This window comes from Cetorhinus maximus, chromosome 7 (assembly GCF_964194155.1).
Source record: "Cetorhinus maximus chromosome 7, sCetMax3.hap1.1, whole genome shotgun sequence".
NCBI classification, from domain to species: Eukaryota; Metazoa; Chordata; class Chondrichthyes; order Lamniformes; family Cetorhinidae; genus Cetorhinus; species Cetorhinus maximus.
In genome coordinates, this window is record NC_135885.1 from 56,468,178 (window position 1) to 56,487,835 (window position 19,658).

Here is a 19,658-nt window from a genome sequence, read left to right on the forward strand (position 1 = left end):
CATGCAAGGAGCCCTGGCTTTCATTCCCTTCCCATTCCCTCTAATTGGAATGTACCTAGCCTGTACCTGAAACATCACTTCCTTAAAAGTCCCACACTTCTGTTACAGATTTTACTGTCAAACTTTGTTTCCATTTTACCCTGGCTAGATCCCCTCTCATCCCATTGCACTCACCTTCTTCCAATTGAAAAGTCTATTTTTAGATTGTTCCTTGCTCTTCTGCATTACTAATCTTAACGTTATGATACAATTATCACTCTTACCCAAGTGTTCTCCCACAGACACCTGGTCCACTTGCCCTGCCTCATTCTCCAGCACCAGATCCAGCAATGTTTCCTTCGTAATTAGACTGAGACTGGTCAAGTTCTCCTGATCACATTTCAAAAATTCCTTCTCCCCTTTTCTCTATCATTATTCCAATCTATATTTGGTTAATTAAAGCCCCCCAATATCACAACTTTATAATTCTTGCACATCTGATTTATCTGCAGATTTGCTCCTCTATCTCTTTCTCACTATTTGCAGGCCTATAGAATACCCCCAGTAGCATGATAATACCTGTTTTGCTTATCAACATGAACCAAATGGATTTCAACCCTGCCTTCTCAAGGACATCCTCTTTCCAATACTACAATGTCTTCCCTAATCAGCACCACCACACCACCTCCCTTTTCTCCTTCCCTATCTTTTATGAATTTTTTATGTAATTGTGTATATTAAGTGCTCAGTCCTCACCATTTTTAAGGCACGTTTCCAATAATGCTACTACATCATATTCCCACATGGCACCAACCTTACCACATTTTATGCATTTACATACATGTATCCCAAACCTGTCATTGTATCCCTCATAGCTTTACTTTGTCGACTTCTAACCAATATGGTACTACTTCAATCTCTGGTACTATCCACATACTCACTACTTTATGCACCTTATTCCCCTTTTCTACTTCTATATGCTGGTGCCCATTCCCTTGCTAATTTAGTTTAAACCCTCACCAACCACATTAGTGAAACCTTGCGAGGACATTGGTCCCAATCCAATTGAAGTGCAACCTGTCTCTTTTGAACAGATGCCTCCTGCCTCAGAATTGGTCCCATCGCCCAAAAATCTGAAGCCCTCCCTCCTGCACCATCCCTCAAGCCACACATTGATCCTTCCTATCTTCTTATCCTCTTGCTGACCTGTGGAGTCTGGCTAGACCCGCTCATCCTATTGAACTCGCCTTCTTCCAATTGAAAAGTCTATTTTTAGACTGTTCCTTGCTCGTCTCCATTACTGGGAGTAATCAGACATCACTACCTTCAAGGTCCAACTTTTTAAGTTCTTCCCTAACTCTTGAAAGTGTGACTGTAGGACCTCAATACCTGCACTCTCAATATTGTTGGTATTGACATGTACCACAACTTCTGGCTCAGTCCCTTCCACCTGCAGAATATTCTGCAGTTTCTTCATGCTACTTTTTACACTGGCTCCATGAGGCAACACAACATGTGGATCTAATGATGACAGGTAAAGAAATACCTCTCTCTCCCTTGACTGTGGAATCTTCTAAACGACTGCATTTCTATTCTTTGCTGTTTCTCCCTAGTGCCATGGTCTGGACTGCACTCCTTCAAAGTGTCATCATTCTCAGTAACCTTAATTCTGGATACTGGTTTGATAATGGCACACGCCCCAAAGACTTCTGCACTTCCTGCCTCTCCCTCTTCTTCTGGACAGACACCCCATCTATTATCCTGAACTTTGTCTGCCTGTGGGGCAACCACCTCCTGGAACTTACATTCCGGGAGACTCTCAGCCTCCTTGTTGTTCCAGTGATTCCAGCTGCCTCACAGCCTTCGAAAGCCTGAGCTTGAGCTCAAGCAGCTGCAGACACTTCCTACACGTGGTCCCACACAGGAAGTGTCCTGATGTCCACACACGGCACATTCTCTTTAAAAAATTCTATTCCCACATTTAGGACCTAGTTAGCACCTCATCTAAATTATTAATTTTAAATAATGCCTCTAGACCTCAGCTCTCAAGTCTCGCTGTCTCCTGTTCTCTCTCTTGTTTTTGCTCTCTTGCTGCTTGTTCTTTTTAAATACCAGGACAGAGCTCTACCTCTTCTCACTGCACAGAATTCCCTCACTTACCAGAATTTAGTGCTCTACAGAAGCAGTACTCATAGAACTTGTGCAACAGCAAAAGCCCCTGCATTTAAACAAACAAATATTTCAAAGGCCCTGCTGTCAGTACTTTCCAGTTCTCAATGACCACCTAGTTAATTAATTATGCAGCTGCCACTAGCAGGCCGCTTGTTTACCACTAACCAACACTGAAAGAAATGAAAGTTAAGGTTAAAGTTAAGTTAAATAAAAATGCAAAACTTACCTAAGTTTTAGAAAGAGATCAACCCTTAAAACACTCTGCTCACCAAATTCCCCAAGTTTAAAGCCTTGTAGAAGGGGTACTCCATAGAACTGGGCTTCTTTCTAATTTTTCATCATTTAGAAAGTACTCAGTTATATCCTGTTCAGGACTAAAGTGGCTAACTTAACATTTCCCTACATTGAAATCCATTTGGCATAGTTTTGCCAGTTCACTCAACCTATCAATGAATCTTTGTAATATAACAATGCTTATAATGGCACCCTTCTTTCTGTCATTGGCAAACTTAAATATTTGGCTTTCTATCCCACCATCGAAGTCATTAAGAAATACGATGAAAAGTTGAGGCCCCAACACATTGTCACATTCTGCCAATTACAGTATCTGACCCATTATCCCTACACTCTCTCTCCTGCAGCTCGGCTGATTTCTTCAGCAGGTCAATAATTTACCCTCAATATCATGAGCTTCATTTTAGCTAACAGTTTCTTTTGAAGGACATTATAAAATGTTTTCTGGACTCCCAGACAAATGCTCCAGAGACATGAGTTCAATTGCACCACAGAAGCTGGGGGAATTTAAATTTAATTGATAAATAATAAAAAGCCAGTCTCAGTAATGATCATCATGAAACTACTAGATTGTTGTAAAAAGCCATCTGGTTCACTAACATCCTTCAGGGAAGAAAATTTGCCATCTTTGCCTGGTCTGGCCTATGTCCAACCCACACCAATGCGGGTGACTCTTAATGGCCTAGCAAGATATTCACTAGCATCAGACTTCTACAGAAAAGTCAAATAAGGATAAAACTGGACAGACCACCCAGTGTCGACCAAGGCATCGAAAATGACAAAAGAAAACTTTGCCCAGTTGACTCTGCAAATTCTTCCACACTAGCAATTAGGGACATACCAAAGTAGCTTCACACCTTTATTCTCACTGAATCATACCTTACAGCTAATGTTCCAGTCTTCTCCATCACTATCCCAGAGGTGGCAGCACAGGGTCATACAGTCAGGAGGGAGTGGCCTTGGGAATCCTGAACACTGCTTCAGGACCCTGTGAAATCTTATGGCATCAGGTTAAAAATGGGCAAGGAAGCCTCCTGCTGGTTACCACTTTGGTATTTTTATGTTGGGACATACCTGTGGCAGGTGGTGAGAGAACCAACAAGATGGAAAAAAACTACTTCCTTACTCATTTACCTGTTGCATCTACATCTGCCCATGACAGTAGGGTAGAATTGATCAGTCCTTGTGAAGACAAAGACCCATCTTCACATGGAGGATACCCTCCATCATAGAAAATTTATGACACAGAAGGAGGTCATTTGGCCCATTACATCCACTGGTTGCCCTTTATCTGATGTGCTGGTACATCCTCAAAAAGCTCTAATTTAATTTTCAGACATGATTTTCCTTTCATTAAACCATGCTTACCCAGAAGATCATATGGGGGAGGATCTTCTGGTCGGCAAGCTGGGGTGGGGCCCGCTCGCCGACATGTAAAATTCCCAACGTCACCCCATGTCATTTCCATTTTCAGCCAAATCAGCTGTGTGTCCGCTGATCTGTCAACGGCCTATTGAGGCCATTGAAAAAGTAATTATCATTAATGGACCTGCCCGTCCAATCTTAAGGTTGACAGGCAGGCCGGGAGCCCTGGCAACCTTCAGAAAAAGCATGAAACCTCATCCACGGGCGGGGTGAGGTTTCATGAGGGTTTTTAAATATTTAATGAAGGTTTCAATTAAAGCTATGGACATGTCCCAACTCTTGTGACAGTGTCACATGAGGGGACATGTCAAGGAAATCTTTCTATCATTTGGTTAACAATCTTTAATTTGGAGCCGATCTCCCTGAGGCAGCACTTAGCCTCAGGGAGATCAGTGGGCTCTTTTGAGCATATGCGCGAAAGAGTGCACTCTTGGCTGAGGGAATCCCCCCCCTGCCCGCACAGGGAGCACATAGCACTCCCTAGTGGATGTCATGCTGGGCAGGCTTTAATTGACCCGCCCACGTAAAATGGCGGTGCGCCCCCAATCGGGAGCACCGGTTGGAGGCACTCCTGCCCGCACCCGTTCCCGCACCTCCCCCCTCAACGGGGGAAAATTTTTCCCATGATCAGCTTCATTAGCACCTGCATAATAATAGATCCTAACGTGTTCCCAATTATTAGTTGGGCTAATTGGCCCGTAGTTCCCAGTTTTCTCTCTTCCTCCTTTCTTGAGTAATATAATTATATTTGCAACATTCCAATCCACAGGAATGTTCTAGAATTTGGGGAATATTGAAAAATCCCAACTAATGCTTCTACATTTTCTGCAGTGACCTCTTTTAGCATCCAAGGATGCAGGCCAATAAGACCAGAGGATATGTTGACTTTTAGTCAGATTAATTTCTCTAGTGCTTTTCTTCTAATGATACCAATTACTTCAAGTTCCTCAACCTTATTAGCCCCTTGATTCCTCACTATTTTAGTTATGCTTTTTGTCTTCTACTGTGAAGACAGATACAAAATATCTGTTGAACATCTCTGCCATTTCCTTATTCCCCATTTTAATTTTTCTTGTCTCAGCCTCTAAGAGAGCAACTTTTACTTTCGTTACTCTTTCTTGCTCTTCAGCTCTTCCCTGTATCAGGAATTATTCATAGTCTGAAGTGGCCTACACTGTCTCCTGGTATGAAGTGCAAGAGTTAACTTATTCATCCATCCCCTCGAGGTGCCTTTTCATTTGCCACCTGTTGATGCAGTCTTGTGATTGTTAACTTGCAATGCTTAGAATCAGCATCAAGTAAAATCTTGCTATTCTGTGGTGGGGCATGTTAATGCACCGCTCAGGCACAATCCCTAAAGAGGCTAGACTGTGCCAGATTTCCTAGTTTTCTGGAGTGATAGCAACAAACTTGCAATCCTAGTGGTGTGAGCGCATGTTATTTCCATGAAAAGTAAGTGTCCTGCTTCTGACTCCACAAACGTTGGTTGATTCTGTGATGGAGTTGGCAGGTTGATGCATCCTGGCACCTAGATGGATTTTTGGCTTTGTGGCATTTATACAACACACTGTGAGGATATATTCCCCAGAGTGCACCAGGGGAATGGTGTTGCAGCAAATGCAACAACAAAATTAGGCAGTATTATTCTATAAAACATTGTAGTTCAGAATATTTTGAGTAAAGCTGTGTGCTTTTAAGATGAAGTTTTTTTAAACCCTTAACTGAGACTTGGAAATATAATTAAAGTATAAGCTATTCTAGTTATGGACAGTGCTTCCTGTTTAAGATGTTAGATAGTTTGCATTGATTTGAATGAATACTTCCTTCAGCTTAACTAACAGTTTAATTTAAATTTAACTGGCCTTTAATTCAGCTTTAATATCAATGCATATGCCTTTTAGAAAAGGTTATTATACAAATCTAAAACAGCATGGAGTGCCCAAACTACATTCTATATATGTAGCTGCAATCGTGTTATTGATCTTAACTCTGTATTTCACCATTCATGCACTGAACCACTGCGGCATGTGTGGCAAAGTCGGTGCTGTTCATCTCACCCTTTTTGTAAAGTAGATTTTTACAAGACAGTTTTACTGCATGATTCACTGAAGCATTATCAGTTCAATCCGTGTGCAAAATAGAAATAGATTGCAGGCCATTTCGAACATCTATCATTCTGAAATCATTCCAGCACTGAGTGAGGTCAAGTGGGGAAGCTGTCCAAAACCTCTGGGAATTTCTCACACCAGAAGACTGCTGTGAATTAATAATCTAACTTTGAAGTAATTTACAGATACTCGATTAGTGTTCTTATACAAATAGCTACAGGATTCAAACTGCTGGTTTGGTTGAAACCCCCCTTCCCTAACCTTTCCGAAAAAAGGTGCAGGACAGGTGCAGCCGGCAAACCCTGGCTAAGATATAAGGCTACATTGCCATTGATTTTTTACATAGAAGGAAACAGTTGACAAGTTAAGTTCAGGTGCTGCAGTCACTGACGTATATTGATACAAAAATTTTCTAAGGGCAACACATTCTACTGGAAAAGAAAATCTGACCTCTTTCCAAAAAAGCCCTGAAAATGAATTGCGTACACTTTTCATATGTTGGTAAGGTTACAGGCCAAGTCAGGGGCACCTTATTAAATCAATGACATGACAAGCATAAACAATCTTTCCTCAAGATATTGGAAGAGTTTATTTGGTAGTTCATTCTTTAACATGCGCTACTTGAGTGCAGACTTAAATGTTTATGCACTATTGTGTTTTTTTAATATGAATTTAAGTAAGAGTGCAGGCTCATTACTGAGGATTAGCCCATACATCAGTGATTAATTGACCAGTAAGCAGATTGGTATTAATTAGCAGAACACGAATGTTGTTGCTACACTGTGTATCTGGCTTGTAGGCTGTTAGAAAATTTAGAGTAATAGAGGTACATCTTGCCTACACAACATTTACTGAACTTGAAAGTAATTCATTGTGTAAAACACTGATACATTTTACACAATAGAGCACTCTATAGATAGAAACACTGTTAGCTGTTTTGAAACTATACAATGATGTTGGGGTACACTAATACAATTTGATTATGCTTTTCTATACAGGGGCCAGTATGGCATTCCTCAGCAGTTACTGATTCACCATTGACTGCAGAGTCTTTGGATGAGACTATTGCTGGATTTGATACAATAGAAGAACTTCTGAGGCATTTAGATCCAGAATTCTGGGAAGAAGACTTGAGCAATATTTTTCAAGCAACACCCCGGTTTCGTGGAAGAACATTTCATCATCAACGGAAGACCAAAGGTAAGAAGTTAATTAATGATTAAATGATAATCATTAAAACATTATATATTAAAATTAATAAGATTGAAAGATCCTTTTTCAACATTTCCTATTCCAGGATCTGTCAATGAAAAATCCAATTTTAAAATATCAACAATTACCTGCAGTCTCTGTTATGTCTGTAAGTGGTACTGTGATAGATAGTTTTAGTGTTGAATATGTCTTATAACATTAGATGTAAAAGCAAGAGCAGATACTGTACTCTGCTTATCACGAGACCTTGTGCAGTTCTGGCCACCTGATGGCCCTGCCGGAAACTCTACATCTCGCTGAAATGTATTAATAGAATTAGTTGAAAATCTGTTCAAGATAATAAAAATGAGGTAAGGTTTTAAACGCTACTTCTGTCTTACTAACATACAACTATATAATCCATATGATATTACTGGTCTAGACATGAACCCCAATGAACACACATCATTTCAGAATCATGAACCCTAAAATAAACATGTAGGTAAATTATTGGAGTAACATAACAAATTTCTAGTACTGTCATCACAGAGCTAAGTCGGGCATTGGATCATTGATATTTCTCACACTCTCTCCCTGAACCCTTGTTACCCAATGCTGCCCCAGCCTTTGTTGTACCTTCCTTCCCGGGCTGGCCAGAAGGGCTACCTCTGTGCACTGGCACTTTGTTGAACTTACTGGAAAATGAACAAAACATAAAACATCCCTCCAGCCCTCACACACAGTCACCATCACCCCCCACCCCCACACACTCCCCATGCCCCATCCAAATGACCTTATGCTCCTACTCACCCGCTATGGCTGCTCATACCCCAATGCTGCCCTATGCCTCTACCCACACCACTTGGCCCTTCATACCCCCATGCCAACCCATGCCCCCCACTCATTTCCATGGCCCTTTATAGCCCCTGTGCCAACTTAGTGCCAACTCATGTCCCCCACCCACCAAGCCAACTCACCTAATGTCCTACCTTGGGTCAACCTTAGGAGCCATGCTGACATTACAGAATCTTTACAGTGCAGAAGAAAGTCATTCAGCCCATCAAGTCTGCACTGGCTCACTGAAAGAGCATTCTACCTAATCCCACTCCTCTTCTTATCCCCGTAACATTACACATTCCCTCTGTTCAGATAGCAATTCAATTCCCTTTTGAATACCTCAATGGAACATATCCCCACCACCCTTTTGGGGAGTTCATTCCAGACCCCAGACCCCAAACACCCTCTGGGTGAAAAAACTTTCCTCACATCACTTCTACTCCTTTGCCCATTACTTTGAATCTGTGCCCTCTGGTTCTTGATACTCTTGAGTGGGAACAGTTTCTCACTGTTTACCCTGTCTATACACCTCAGGATCTTGAATACCTTTCTCGAGTCTCCTCTCAGCTTTCTTTCCTCCAAGGAAAATGGACCCAAGCTCCCCAATCTATCCTCATAGCTCACACTTTTAAAAAAAAATTAAAGCCTAGCAGAATTCAATCCCTTGACAACTTTGACAGTTCCAATGAGTTTTGACATTTTCCATGTGTTTTGACAGTTTTTTGACAGCTTGATAGCTCTTTGACAATTCTTTGACAGCTTGGACAGTTCCAATGCGTTTATACACTTTTTACGCACAATCATGTCTACTTTTCACAATCCCAAAGGGCACCTTGCTTCTCCCATAGATACCCCGGGACCATATCCAAAGGGATACCTTACCTCTCCAAAAGGGTACACTGGCTATCTAAACGAATCCACAAGGTTCAGACCTTCTCCTACCAGGTCTAATATGCACACTTTGGGATTCAGACACCTAATCACACGAGTCAAGGCAGCTGCTGATTTATATAGGCAGCTGCCTATGTGAACCATGGATGTGCAATTTATAATCCACTCCCACTTCTCCTCCTGCAAAAATAACAGAGATCAGGTTCAGGTCAGGACTTCTGGAATTGGGCTTCTGCCAGCAAATTTTGCACACCTCCCCTCTCAACTCTCTTCTCTTTCCCATCCTCTCCCCTTATTTCATCCTCCCATTATCTCTCACATCTGCCTGTTCCATTCTCCCTACTTCATCTCTCTCCTTGCTCCAATTATCCCACCTAAAAACCTGTTCATGTGCAATACGACAATAAATCATCTTGTAGTTTTTATGAAGTATCTGCATGGGAAGATCTCTTGATGACTCACGTGGTAATGAACAAGGTCCAAGTTCAATCCCCGATCTGAATTAATTAACCTTGTCAGGCCAACAGATGGACAGGACAATTGAGCTCAGTGACTCCAGGCAATAAAGTGAAAAATCAGCTGGATTACCCATGGCTAATTCCAATCCAATGCTTTCTACTCAAAGTCAGATAATGGTAGGATCATGTGCAGCTCAGATGACCACAACCTGTATAGCTTGCCGACACTCACTGTCCAAGGTCACACTTGGGGATTGACAACTTGAGGAGATACTGGGGGGCCGTCAGCGGCTGAGTACGAGTCAACATGTTAAAATATTTACTATTTTGAATGTTAATATTTTGAAAAGCTGCATCACAAGCTATCAGGATATAATAATATGGCACTCATCATAAGTACAAGCAGAAGCAATAGGATAATAGGATTTCACATTTATTCACTTTCTGCTAATGTCCAAACTGAAATCCCAAAATTCTCACTCGTCTAACAACCTGCTTATATGTGTTTTAACTCTTAAAAGTACAAGGGTATGAATGAAAAGCACTCAGTATTAGGATAGAATTTGATTATTTTTATATCCACTGATAACAGCAATAATGGTAATATGTCACACGATGATGAGAGTAGCTGTGGACTGTGCACTGAGGCAGACAATTTCTAAATGAGGATCGAATAGAGGAAATGTCTAATTTAAGAAGCAATGAGATAAAGATCTGTGAGGAAATGCCAAAGCAGTAGGGGTAATGGATGATATTTTCGTTTGTTTGCTTTGAGGAAGATATTGTGATGATATGGAGAAAAAGAAAGTATTAATGGCATTAGTGGGTGACAGTCCAGTTAAGAGCCAGGAAGAAGTTTATTTTTAACTGAAATGATTTCAGCAATAAACTATGACGGAATTTTTTTTTTATCTTTTGAGTTATTTGTCAGTGAATTATGAAGTATAAATGATGTTCTTGAGATTAAGCTGAAGACATCATTTAGTGGGCACAGTGTGAGCTTCAGTTTATATTTGGTTTAAATTTTACATGGCCTGGGAGCAGGTGCTTCTGGTAATGGGTGCAAATACTGGAAAATATATCCCATTTCTGAGCACTGAAAATTTAGCGATAAAATTTAGCAACGAATCTGGAGAGAGGCAGCTCTTTGATACAACATCTAACAGTTATTCAGCACCAAAGCTTTAAACACATAAGCCAAGAATATACTGCACACACAGTATAAATTTAAATTTCCCTGCTGCTTTGAGGCATTTATTTTTAGGCAGATTAGTGTCACAGTTAAAGTAGCGATTAGAGGAATGTGATATGTGTCCATTTTTGTATAACATACCGAGTAATTTCTAGGCTATGGTTCTGTGGGGTTAATTTTAACTCTTGGGTGAGAAATCTATGGAGCACGCTAGTCACACACCTGCACTTATAATGAGGCTGCAATCATTTTGAGACCTGAGCCTTATTTAAACAGGACCAGCAAATTGTCACAAACATACATTCTGATGCAGCTCACCAAATTCAGGCCACTGCTATATCATCGCCTGGCCGGTATTAAGGCAAGTCCTAGGGGAGGGCCTTCATGATTTCTGGAAGTGGGTGAAGCCCGTGGCAGCAGCAACAGCCTGTGTAATCCATATGAAGCCTGGAGAAGCAGGCCTATCTCTCTCGGCTCCACAAAAATAATTTTAATTTTACTATTTTTGTCCTCATCAGCTGGGCCATCAAAGTAAAACTGAGGGGAAAAAAAAAAGAGTGCACAACCCCCAGTTATCTCCCAAAATGGCCATTGGGGTCCTACACCATGTAATAATTATTGTTTTATTTAGTGTGTAATGTACCTTTAAGAATACTTATTAAGGAAGATCACATGATCTGTAGTAATCAATAGGAGAGTCACATGGGCTACCTCTGCAGTCAGTTTAGAGGTAGAGTTGGAGTTGAAAGCACACGTGTAGTTGCTGCTGAGGATATTGTAAATAAACTTAATCTTTCCATCCAGGAAGTGTCTGTAGTTCAACTCTATCATTAATAGTATAACTCAGCCACCCTGCAACAAACTGGCGACAAGGATAAAACAAGATTGAACAGAATAAATCAAGTTAGAAAGAAATTGGCACTGTATCTTGCCCAGTGATTGTAAGTAGCAAGCTCCATTAGAATTGAAGAAGTTATCCTCTCTCAAAATGCCACAATTTGGGAGAATTGATCCTTTCAAACCAGCCACAGACGATTGGTCTTAATACATAGAACGCCTCACGTTCTTTTTCAAGCAAACGAGATTATGGGGTAAGAGAAGAGGTGAGCGATCTTCTTAAGTACAGTGGGAGCAAAACCTACAGCTTGATTTGAAGTTTGACGGCACCTAGTGTCCCAGATTTGAAGAAGTTTGATGAATTTGTGGACCTCGGGAAGGGTCATTTTCAACCCAAGCCCTCAGTCACATTGCAGAAGTTCAGGTTTAATGTGTGAAATAGAGCCCTGGGTGAGACAATTGCATGTTATGTGGCAAATTTGAAGCAGCTAATGGAACATTGTGAGTTCGGTCAGACTCTGAACAAGATGCTCAGAGATCGTTTTGTGTATGGTGTGAAAGACGACACTATTAAGAAAAGATTATTGTCCGAAGTGAATCTGGATTTCAAGAAGGCACTAGAGATAGCACTGGCCATGGAAAGTGCGGTAAGATTCAAAAGCAATACAGGGCGTGCAAAATGGCGCCGTCCTCCACATCGAGCGGGAAGCCTCAGATGAAAGTGGTGCAAAAAAGCGAGACAACCCTGATAGCTGAAGAATAAAGAAAAATAACTTAGCAGCGAAATCAAAGAATAATTTTAATAAAGGTGGAAACGAGCAGTCTTTTAGTGATTGGCAGTTTAAAATAATCGAATGCTACTATTGTCACAGAAATAGACATATGATGAGGCAGTGCAAGGGTAGATTCAAGCAGGCTTGTAAACAAAAGAAGAAGCCCGATGAAATCTACAATGTAGAAGAGCCTAAAAAAACAATTTCAGACATTTACTCCTTGTTTAAGCTGAAAGTTGGAAAGACAGAACCAATATTTGTCACAATGAAAGTAAATGGCAAACCTGTTAAAATGGAAATGGACACAGGAGCTTTCACTACAGTAATTGGGGAACATACCCTCAGATATCTGAATAGTGGTGAACATCAATTAAATTTGGAATGAACAGCGTCCAAACTAAAAATGTATACAGGCAGACATTCAATAAAAGGCATAAGCAGAGTAACTGTCCATTATGGAAGCCAATTGGCAAAGCTACCAGTGTTGGTATTGAGAGGCAGAGGACCAAGCCTTCTAGCACGAAATTGGCTAAGGGAAATCAACCTTGATTGGCCACTGAGATTCCAAAAGGAAGCTGGAAGCATCCCTGTTTTGAAAAAGTAGTGTTAAGGACTCAACAGCCTGAAGAAATGCAGGCTTAAGCCAAAACCTAGAAGAACAGCAGAAGAAACTCAAAGAGACCCTGCTTGATGACAGAGTTCAAGACGAGGTGAGCAACCTTTGAAGGAAAAAATAAAACCTGTTGAAAAACCTTCATACACTACAAGGTTCCCTCAGGTCAAAGTTTGTATCTCTGGAAAAGTATAAAGAGAAACAGAAAGAATTCAGCACCTCTCTGAACAAATAGTTGGCAGAGACGACACAATAATGTTCAATTTTCCAGGAGGCAGCAAACAAATACAAAAAATGAGATGGAAGAGCTGAAGAATCAGCTAAATGAAGCCAAAGAGGCTTTGGAAGCAAAATTCGCAGAATTTTCCAAGAAGCAGACAGATGATGAAATTTTGGGAGACTCAGCCACTGAGCTTGGACAAGTTTGAGCTTGCATCTGAGAGAAGTCTGGCCAATAGCGAAGTCAACAAGAAGGCCGAGATTAAAGTCTGTGCTAAGAAGAAGGCACGTAGAAATAAGATACAGAAATACTAATAGGGCCTTAATCCTGGCAACATACGAATACACTTTTGTACATAGGCCTGGCAATCAAATTTCAAATGCCGATGCCCTTAGTCGTTTGTCTTTACAAGAAAATGATGAGCATGTCTCAGTTCCACAGGAACTTGGCAACCAAGTTGCATGTTTTCTTTTTCATTACAGGACTACCCCTCATAGAACAACAGGTGTCACACCTGCAGAGTTATTGTTGAAATGCAGTCTCAAGATGAGATTGAGTTTAATAATGCCAAATTTACAGGGGAAGGTGGAAAGGAGTCAAAGAAACCAGAAAACTAGATACGACTGGCATAGGTAGCGAGAGGAAATTTACCGTGGGAGAGCGGGTTAGTTGAGAAACTTCAGGGAAGGGCTAAAGTGGTTACCGGGCGAAATAAGTGCGGTGACTGGATCTCTTATCTTACCATGTGGAGGCGGAAGGCCAGACCATCTTTAAACATGTGGACCATTTAAGGAAGGGAGAGACAAATCATCAAGGCTTGGTTCCACCAGTGACCATGACTGGGTCTGCGTTTCCTGTTGAGGATTCTCAACCCAGGACTAACATGTCTGATGTTCCTGTAAGAGTTGAAGATGCAGAACTTAAGTGCCCACCGAAGCACCTGATGTTCAGGCAACTTCAGAAAATGAGGTCCCTGACAAAGAATCTGAAGTTGTGGAGCTGCAATGTACCTTTTAAGAATAATAATTGTTAAGGAAGATCGCATAATCTGTAGTAACCAATAGGTGAGTAGAGCGGGCTACCTCCGCAGTCAGTGTAGAGATAGAGTTGGAGTTGAAAGCATATGTGTAGTTGCTGCAGAGTATATTGAAAATAAACTTAATCTTTCTACCTAAGAAGTGTCTGCAGTCAACTCTATTATTACTAGTACAACTTGGCCACCTTACAAACATCAGATCCTTATTTACATATTAAAGGGGCTTACCAATGGAAATAGTCCAGCAGGTGGCTGGAGTACAAGTGTAAATGGCTAGTAAGTGATGCAGCTATTTTATCGCCATCTTCACCTCACTTATATCAGTGACTCAAGCAGAAATGTATCCATGTGTTTTGATGTTCACTGAAAATTAGCCACAGTTTCCACTTACCTTTGTTCATATATGTCTTGATTGTAGTACTTTAGATGATATGTTCACTGCAAACAGGACTCAGTTAGGAATAAAATCCCCCATGAATAGAAAATGCCTATGTTTCTCCAAAATGAATGAGTTGTTAAAATAATTGCATTTTTAGAATGCACATTTTAAAGCTGTGTCTTCCTGTGATTTCACGAGATGGCTGTTAAATATGGAGAAATAGATAGTCTCCTATTTTTCAATAAATATTAATTCCGGGTTCAGATAGTAATAGTAATAATCCATAAGGAAAAGTTATTATTTCACAGCTCTTCCTTACTATTGAAGTAAACAATTAACTTATTATATATCACTTAGCAACAAGTTAATTACAAACAATTGTTAAATTAGAATGCATTGTTAAAGGGATTTGGACTTTATACTAAACCTCAGAGTAAGAAAATTCTTGGCAAAAAGGACAATCACTAATTTAGAACACAAACTAACAAGGTTTATCGGACAATAAAGATTGATACTTAACATTTCATTAGTCGAGGCATGGCATATACAGAAGTTCAACCCATGTCAGTCTGTCTTTCTCATGGATCCTGGGATCTTCTCTTCTTGGTTCCTTGAACCTGGCTCACCATGTGTTTCGAGACTTTAGCTCAGCCAACTTAACTCAAACAAATATACAAATCCCTTTGCAACTTCAACTCTAATGGACCTTTTTCCAAACCACAACTTTTCAGTTGACCTTGACTGCTGAAGCTTCTGGTCCATCTTAACTGCTGAAGGTACATACTTCACAGCTGCCTGCTGAACATCGTCTCCCTCTCTCTTCTCTCTCCTTTCTTTTTGGTGGAAACAGCTTTCTGACAAAAACTGTAGCTTTCTCAAAAAATGCTAGACTTTAACTGACAGCTAAGTTGTTATACATTTTCTATTCACTCTCGCTGAAGGCAATTAATTTAGCCCTGGCAAACCTGTCTATACTGGATCCAATGACCTCTAATATTTGATTCTTACTAATGGCAACCCTCAACTCGTAACAATTACTTTAGTCTCTAGCAAAGCCTAATACTGGGTTCTTCTGGCAATCCCTCAAACTGTGAGAAATACTCGTCCACTGGCAATGTCCTATGCAAATGCTAACTTCATAGCCAGTGACCTACTCCAAACTCTTTTGCCTGACAAATGCCCTGCCCTGCCCCAGCAACTGTCCTGTGACAAATTCTAACCCTTGGCAAGTGCAAAGACCTCAGTGATGCACCCTATTTTTATAACCATTTTGCAGGTAGCTTTGCAACATTTAGCCCAAGTATGTGCACCTGGATGAACAGAACTAACAACTTCTAACCCAACATTTGCAATTCTTGGATGAGAAGAGTGCTCCTAGCATTGCCACAACAATCTAATCTTAATTTGTATCTCTAACCAGAGGTCATCAGAACATTATAGCCCTCAGCCCACCTTGCTGGCCAATCAGCATTGCAGTTTTGACTTCCCTTATAACTGCTAAACTATAACTTGTATCTTTTGACTGGAGGCCCTGGCACATCTAGTCCTCAAGTGTGTCCCTGGCTATAACTTCAGTTCACTCCGCATGTTCTTCCTTAAGGCTATATCACAATATTTGGTACTTAAAGAGATGCCAACTTTAAGTCTTTCTTAACAACATACTCCAAAATTAATGAATCATCCCAGAAATACATACAAATTAAGACTTTTCATTGTTAGGCTTATGTACAGTACAATTTGATCAATAAGGCCTTCTTAATTACACAAATGTGCCAACAAGGTAAAGTCTAACAGGTGGTATTATGCAACTAGAGTTATTCCTTTGTAATAAACTTTGATTATGAAACATTTATAAATGTGCTGTAATTTGCATTACAATTCAACTAATGGTATTTTTTTAAACCCACCCTGTAGCTCAAAGTTTGTACTGCCCATCAAAATATATTGAAATCAGAACTGATAGTTTCTTGGGCGTAGCTTACCAATACCTGTAATAGTTTTTACATTAGTCTCAGCACCTATATGGCACATGTTACATACATGTCGATAGTTCTACAGACCTGCTGATATGCTCCTCAAATTTGGGATCACAATTCTGTCCTTCAAATAATCAGAGAAGTTAGAAAAACATAAACTGAACAAATTGAACATTAGCATTAACTTGTTGCTTTATTGTCACTGTCAGTACCAAGCCCTGTGCCAATTTGTTTGCCATTTTTGATTGTACACTTGAGAGATGGAGAGGAAAGGCTGCCCTGAGCATCCAAAGAGTACAGATCATACTTGCCCATTCTTATCATTATCATTACCACGTTTCTGTCTCATTTGACTATTTTTAGTTTATGATGGTATTGATGTTGGACCAACACCCTTGGGGGAGAATTTGCCCCCCACCCCCCCGTTGGGAGGGGTTGAGCGGGGGCAGGGGCGCCCCCGATCGGGTCCATGCCGTCATTTTACGTGGGTGGGCCAATTAAGGCCTGCCCAGCGTGACGCACATCCGGAAGCGCTGTGAGGGTTGGAGAGGGGGGGTTCTCTGAGTTGGGAGTGCGCACGAAAGAGCACAGAAACCTCCCTGAGCACCTCTGCCTCAGGGAGATAAGTTTTAAGTTTGAAAAATTGTAATTAAAAAAAATTTTAGGACAGGTCAATGAACTTGAATGAAAAACTTTATTTAATTTATAAACCCTTCATGAAACCTCATCCCGCCCATGGATGAGGTTCCATGAAAAATGCGAAGGCCGCCTGGGCTCTTCGCCTGCCCACCAACCTTAAGCTTTCTCAATAGGTTTAATTAATTAATTAATGGCCTTAACAGAACTCTGACGGTTCGATGGGCGTGCAGCCAAGTCAGCTTCACGCCGGCTGAACTGAAAATCTAAATGACGTGCGGTGATGTTGGGATGCACGCCCGACATCACCCCGCATCATTTTATACCTCGGCGAGCGGGTCCCGTCCCCACTTGCCAAGCCGAAAATTCTCCTCTTGATTTTTTTTTAGTTAGATATTTGTAGATCTTTGTTAAGGTTATCCCAGTCGTCCCATGTCAGGCAAAAGGAAACCATTTTGTGGCATCCAAAAACATTTTGGTCTGAATGCTTCAACAGATATAGATGCAATTCATTGATCTGCTGATTCCTTACTCCTGGACCCTGGCTTTCGCCAACACACCATGACATTCATACCTCACAGCTATTCATAGTAACAATGTTTCTGCATTTTTTCTCAAGTACAAAGCCACAATCCAACCCTTTAAGTGCTTAGCACTTGCACAAGCTGTAATAGCACAGAAAGGAGCACAGTTCTGTGCTAATGAAATGCATTGTGATGTTGAGCTGGCATTTTTAATATGGCTTTGAGGTAGCACAATAATTATGTGTAATCTTTATACATAAGTAATGTCATATTATTATTCCTGAGCAGATGAACTTCTTTGAGGTACAGCGAAGGTTCCTGGAATGAGGGGGTTGTTCTGTGATGAAAGACTAAGTAAATTGAGCTTAGATTCTCTGGAGTTTAGAAGAATGAGAGGCGAGCTCATTGAAAACTACAAAATTCTGAAGGGACTTGATAGGATTAATTCTGAGGAATTGTGTCCACTAGTTGGAGAGCCTAAAACACAGGGGTACTCAGGATAAGGGACCAATCATTTAGGAGTGAGATGAGGAGAAATTATGTCACTCAAAGGGTTGTGAATCTTTGGAATTCTCTGCCACAGAGGGTTGTGGATGCTTCATCGTTAAATATATGTAAGGCTGGGATAGACAGATTTTTGGTCTCTCAAGGAATTAAAAGATATGGGGAACGGGTAGGAAAATGGGGTGAAGCCCAAGATCAGCCATGATTGTATTGAATGGCGCAACAGGCCATATGGGCCATCCTGCTCCTATTTCTGTGCTCTTAAGGAAAAATGATTTTTACAGTCTTTGCAAAATTATAAAGCGAATCTGTAAAACCATGTTCCGATCAGGTTAAACAATCATGAAGATTTATTGATAGTTACAATCAGATGGTCTTTTCCTCTCTGTTCAAGGATGATGGTTTTGGGAGTTACCTGTCAGGCATAGTAAAAAAAATGTTATGGGAAAAGTGAAAAAATATAAAATATAAACTAGTGAAAGACCTCTTTTTAACCTTTTGTTTATTGCTAACATTTTTTTGAAAGTTACCTTTCTCAGTTTTGGGGCTGTTCCTTTAACACACATTATTCCTTGAACAAGAAGATAGACAGTCAGTCTTGCTCCCAAGCCTTTGTCAATGGTGCTCTGTAAATCTCATGGTGTGTAAGCAAATTTTCTGGTTAGCACATCTCCAATGATAGATAATAAATATCACATAAATTGTCTGGTTATTAAGAGCGGAATAAGCACAGAAGGACTTGGGAACCTTTTGGAGGTTGCTCTCACCATAGGCAGGACTTTCCCCCCATTGGGGGTGAAGTTGAATGGTGGGCGCACACAAGCCCGCGTCCGATCAGCGCCCCCAATCGGGGGTGCGGGCGCCATTTTATGTGGGCGGCCAATTAAGGCCCGCCCAGTGTGACATCCGCACAGATGTGCTATGTGCTCCCTTAGGAGCGGGGGGGGGGAGGGGTGGAATCCCAAAATCGAGAGTGCGCTTTTTCGCGCATGCGCACAAAAGAGCGCACTCATCTCCCTGAGGCTAAGTGCTGCCTCAGGGAGATCGGCTCTAAATGTCAAAAAGCTAAAAATAGAAAAATAAAATTTCCCTAACATGTCCCCTCATATGACACTGTCACATGAGTTGGGACATGTCCAGAAAATTTTAATAACGTTTTTGTAAAAATTTTAAAAGCTACATGAAACCTCATCCTGCCCGTGGACGAAGTTTCATGCTTTTTCTAGTTTGTGCCGGGGCTCCTGGCCTGCCCGCCAACCTTAAGGTTGGATGGGCAGGTTCTTTAATTACTTAATTGACCCTGTCAATGGCCTCAATTGGTCATTGACAAGTCAGCGGGCACACAGCTGGTTTTGCTGCGCCCCCACCTTCCTGAAAATCTAAATGGGGCGCAATGACGTTGAGAGTGCCGCACGACGTCATCGTGCGTCATTTTACATGTCGGTGAGTGGGCCCCGCCCCCGCTTACCAATGCGTAAAATCCTGCCCCCTATCTCCACCCATTGCACCTGTCCATTGGAAGATGTCCCTGAATTTGTCATATGCTAAATTGTGGACTATTTTCATGCACAACCAGATTTGGACAATGGGCTTTTCCAAAGTTGCCAACACAC

General features: G+C 41.1%; 1 protein-coding gene across 4 annotated transcripts in view; it reads left to right on the top strand.

Moving 5' to 3' along the window:
• Nucleotides 1-19,658, top strand: part of pdgfd (platelet derived growth factor d) — a 211,780-nt gene that overhangs the window by 155,680 nt on the left and 36,442 nt on the right. For all 4 annotated transcript variants that reach the window (XM_078545535.1, XM_078545537.1, XM_078545534.1 and 1 more), the window contains one exon: nt 6,977-7,178. In XM_078545535.1, coding sequence (XP_078401661.1) covers nt 6,977-7,178 — 202 coding nt within the window. The remainder of the gene's footprint in view (nt 1-6,976; nt 7,179-19,658) is intronic.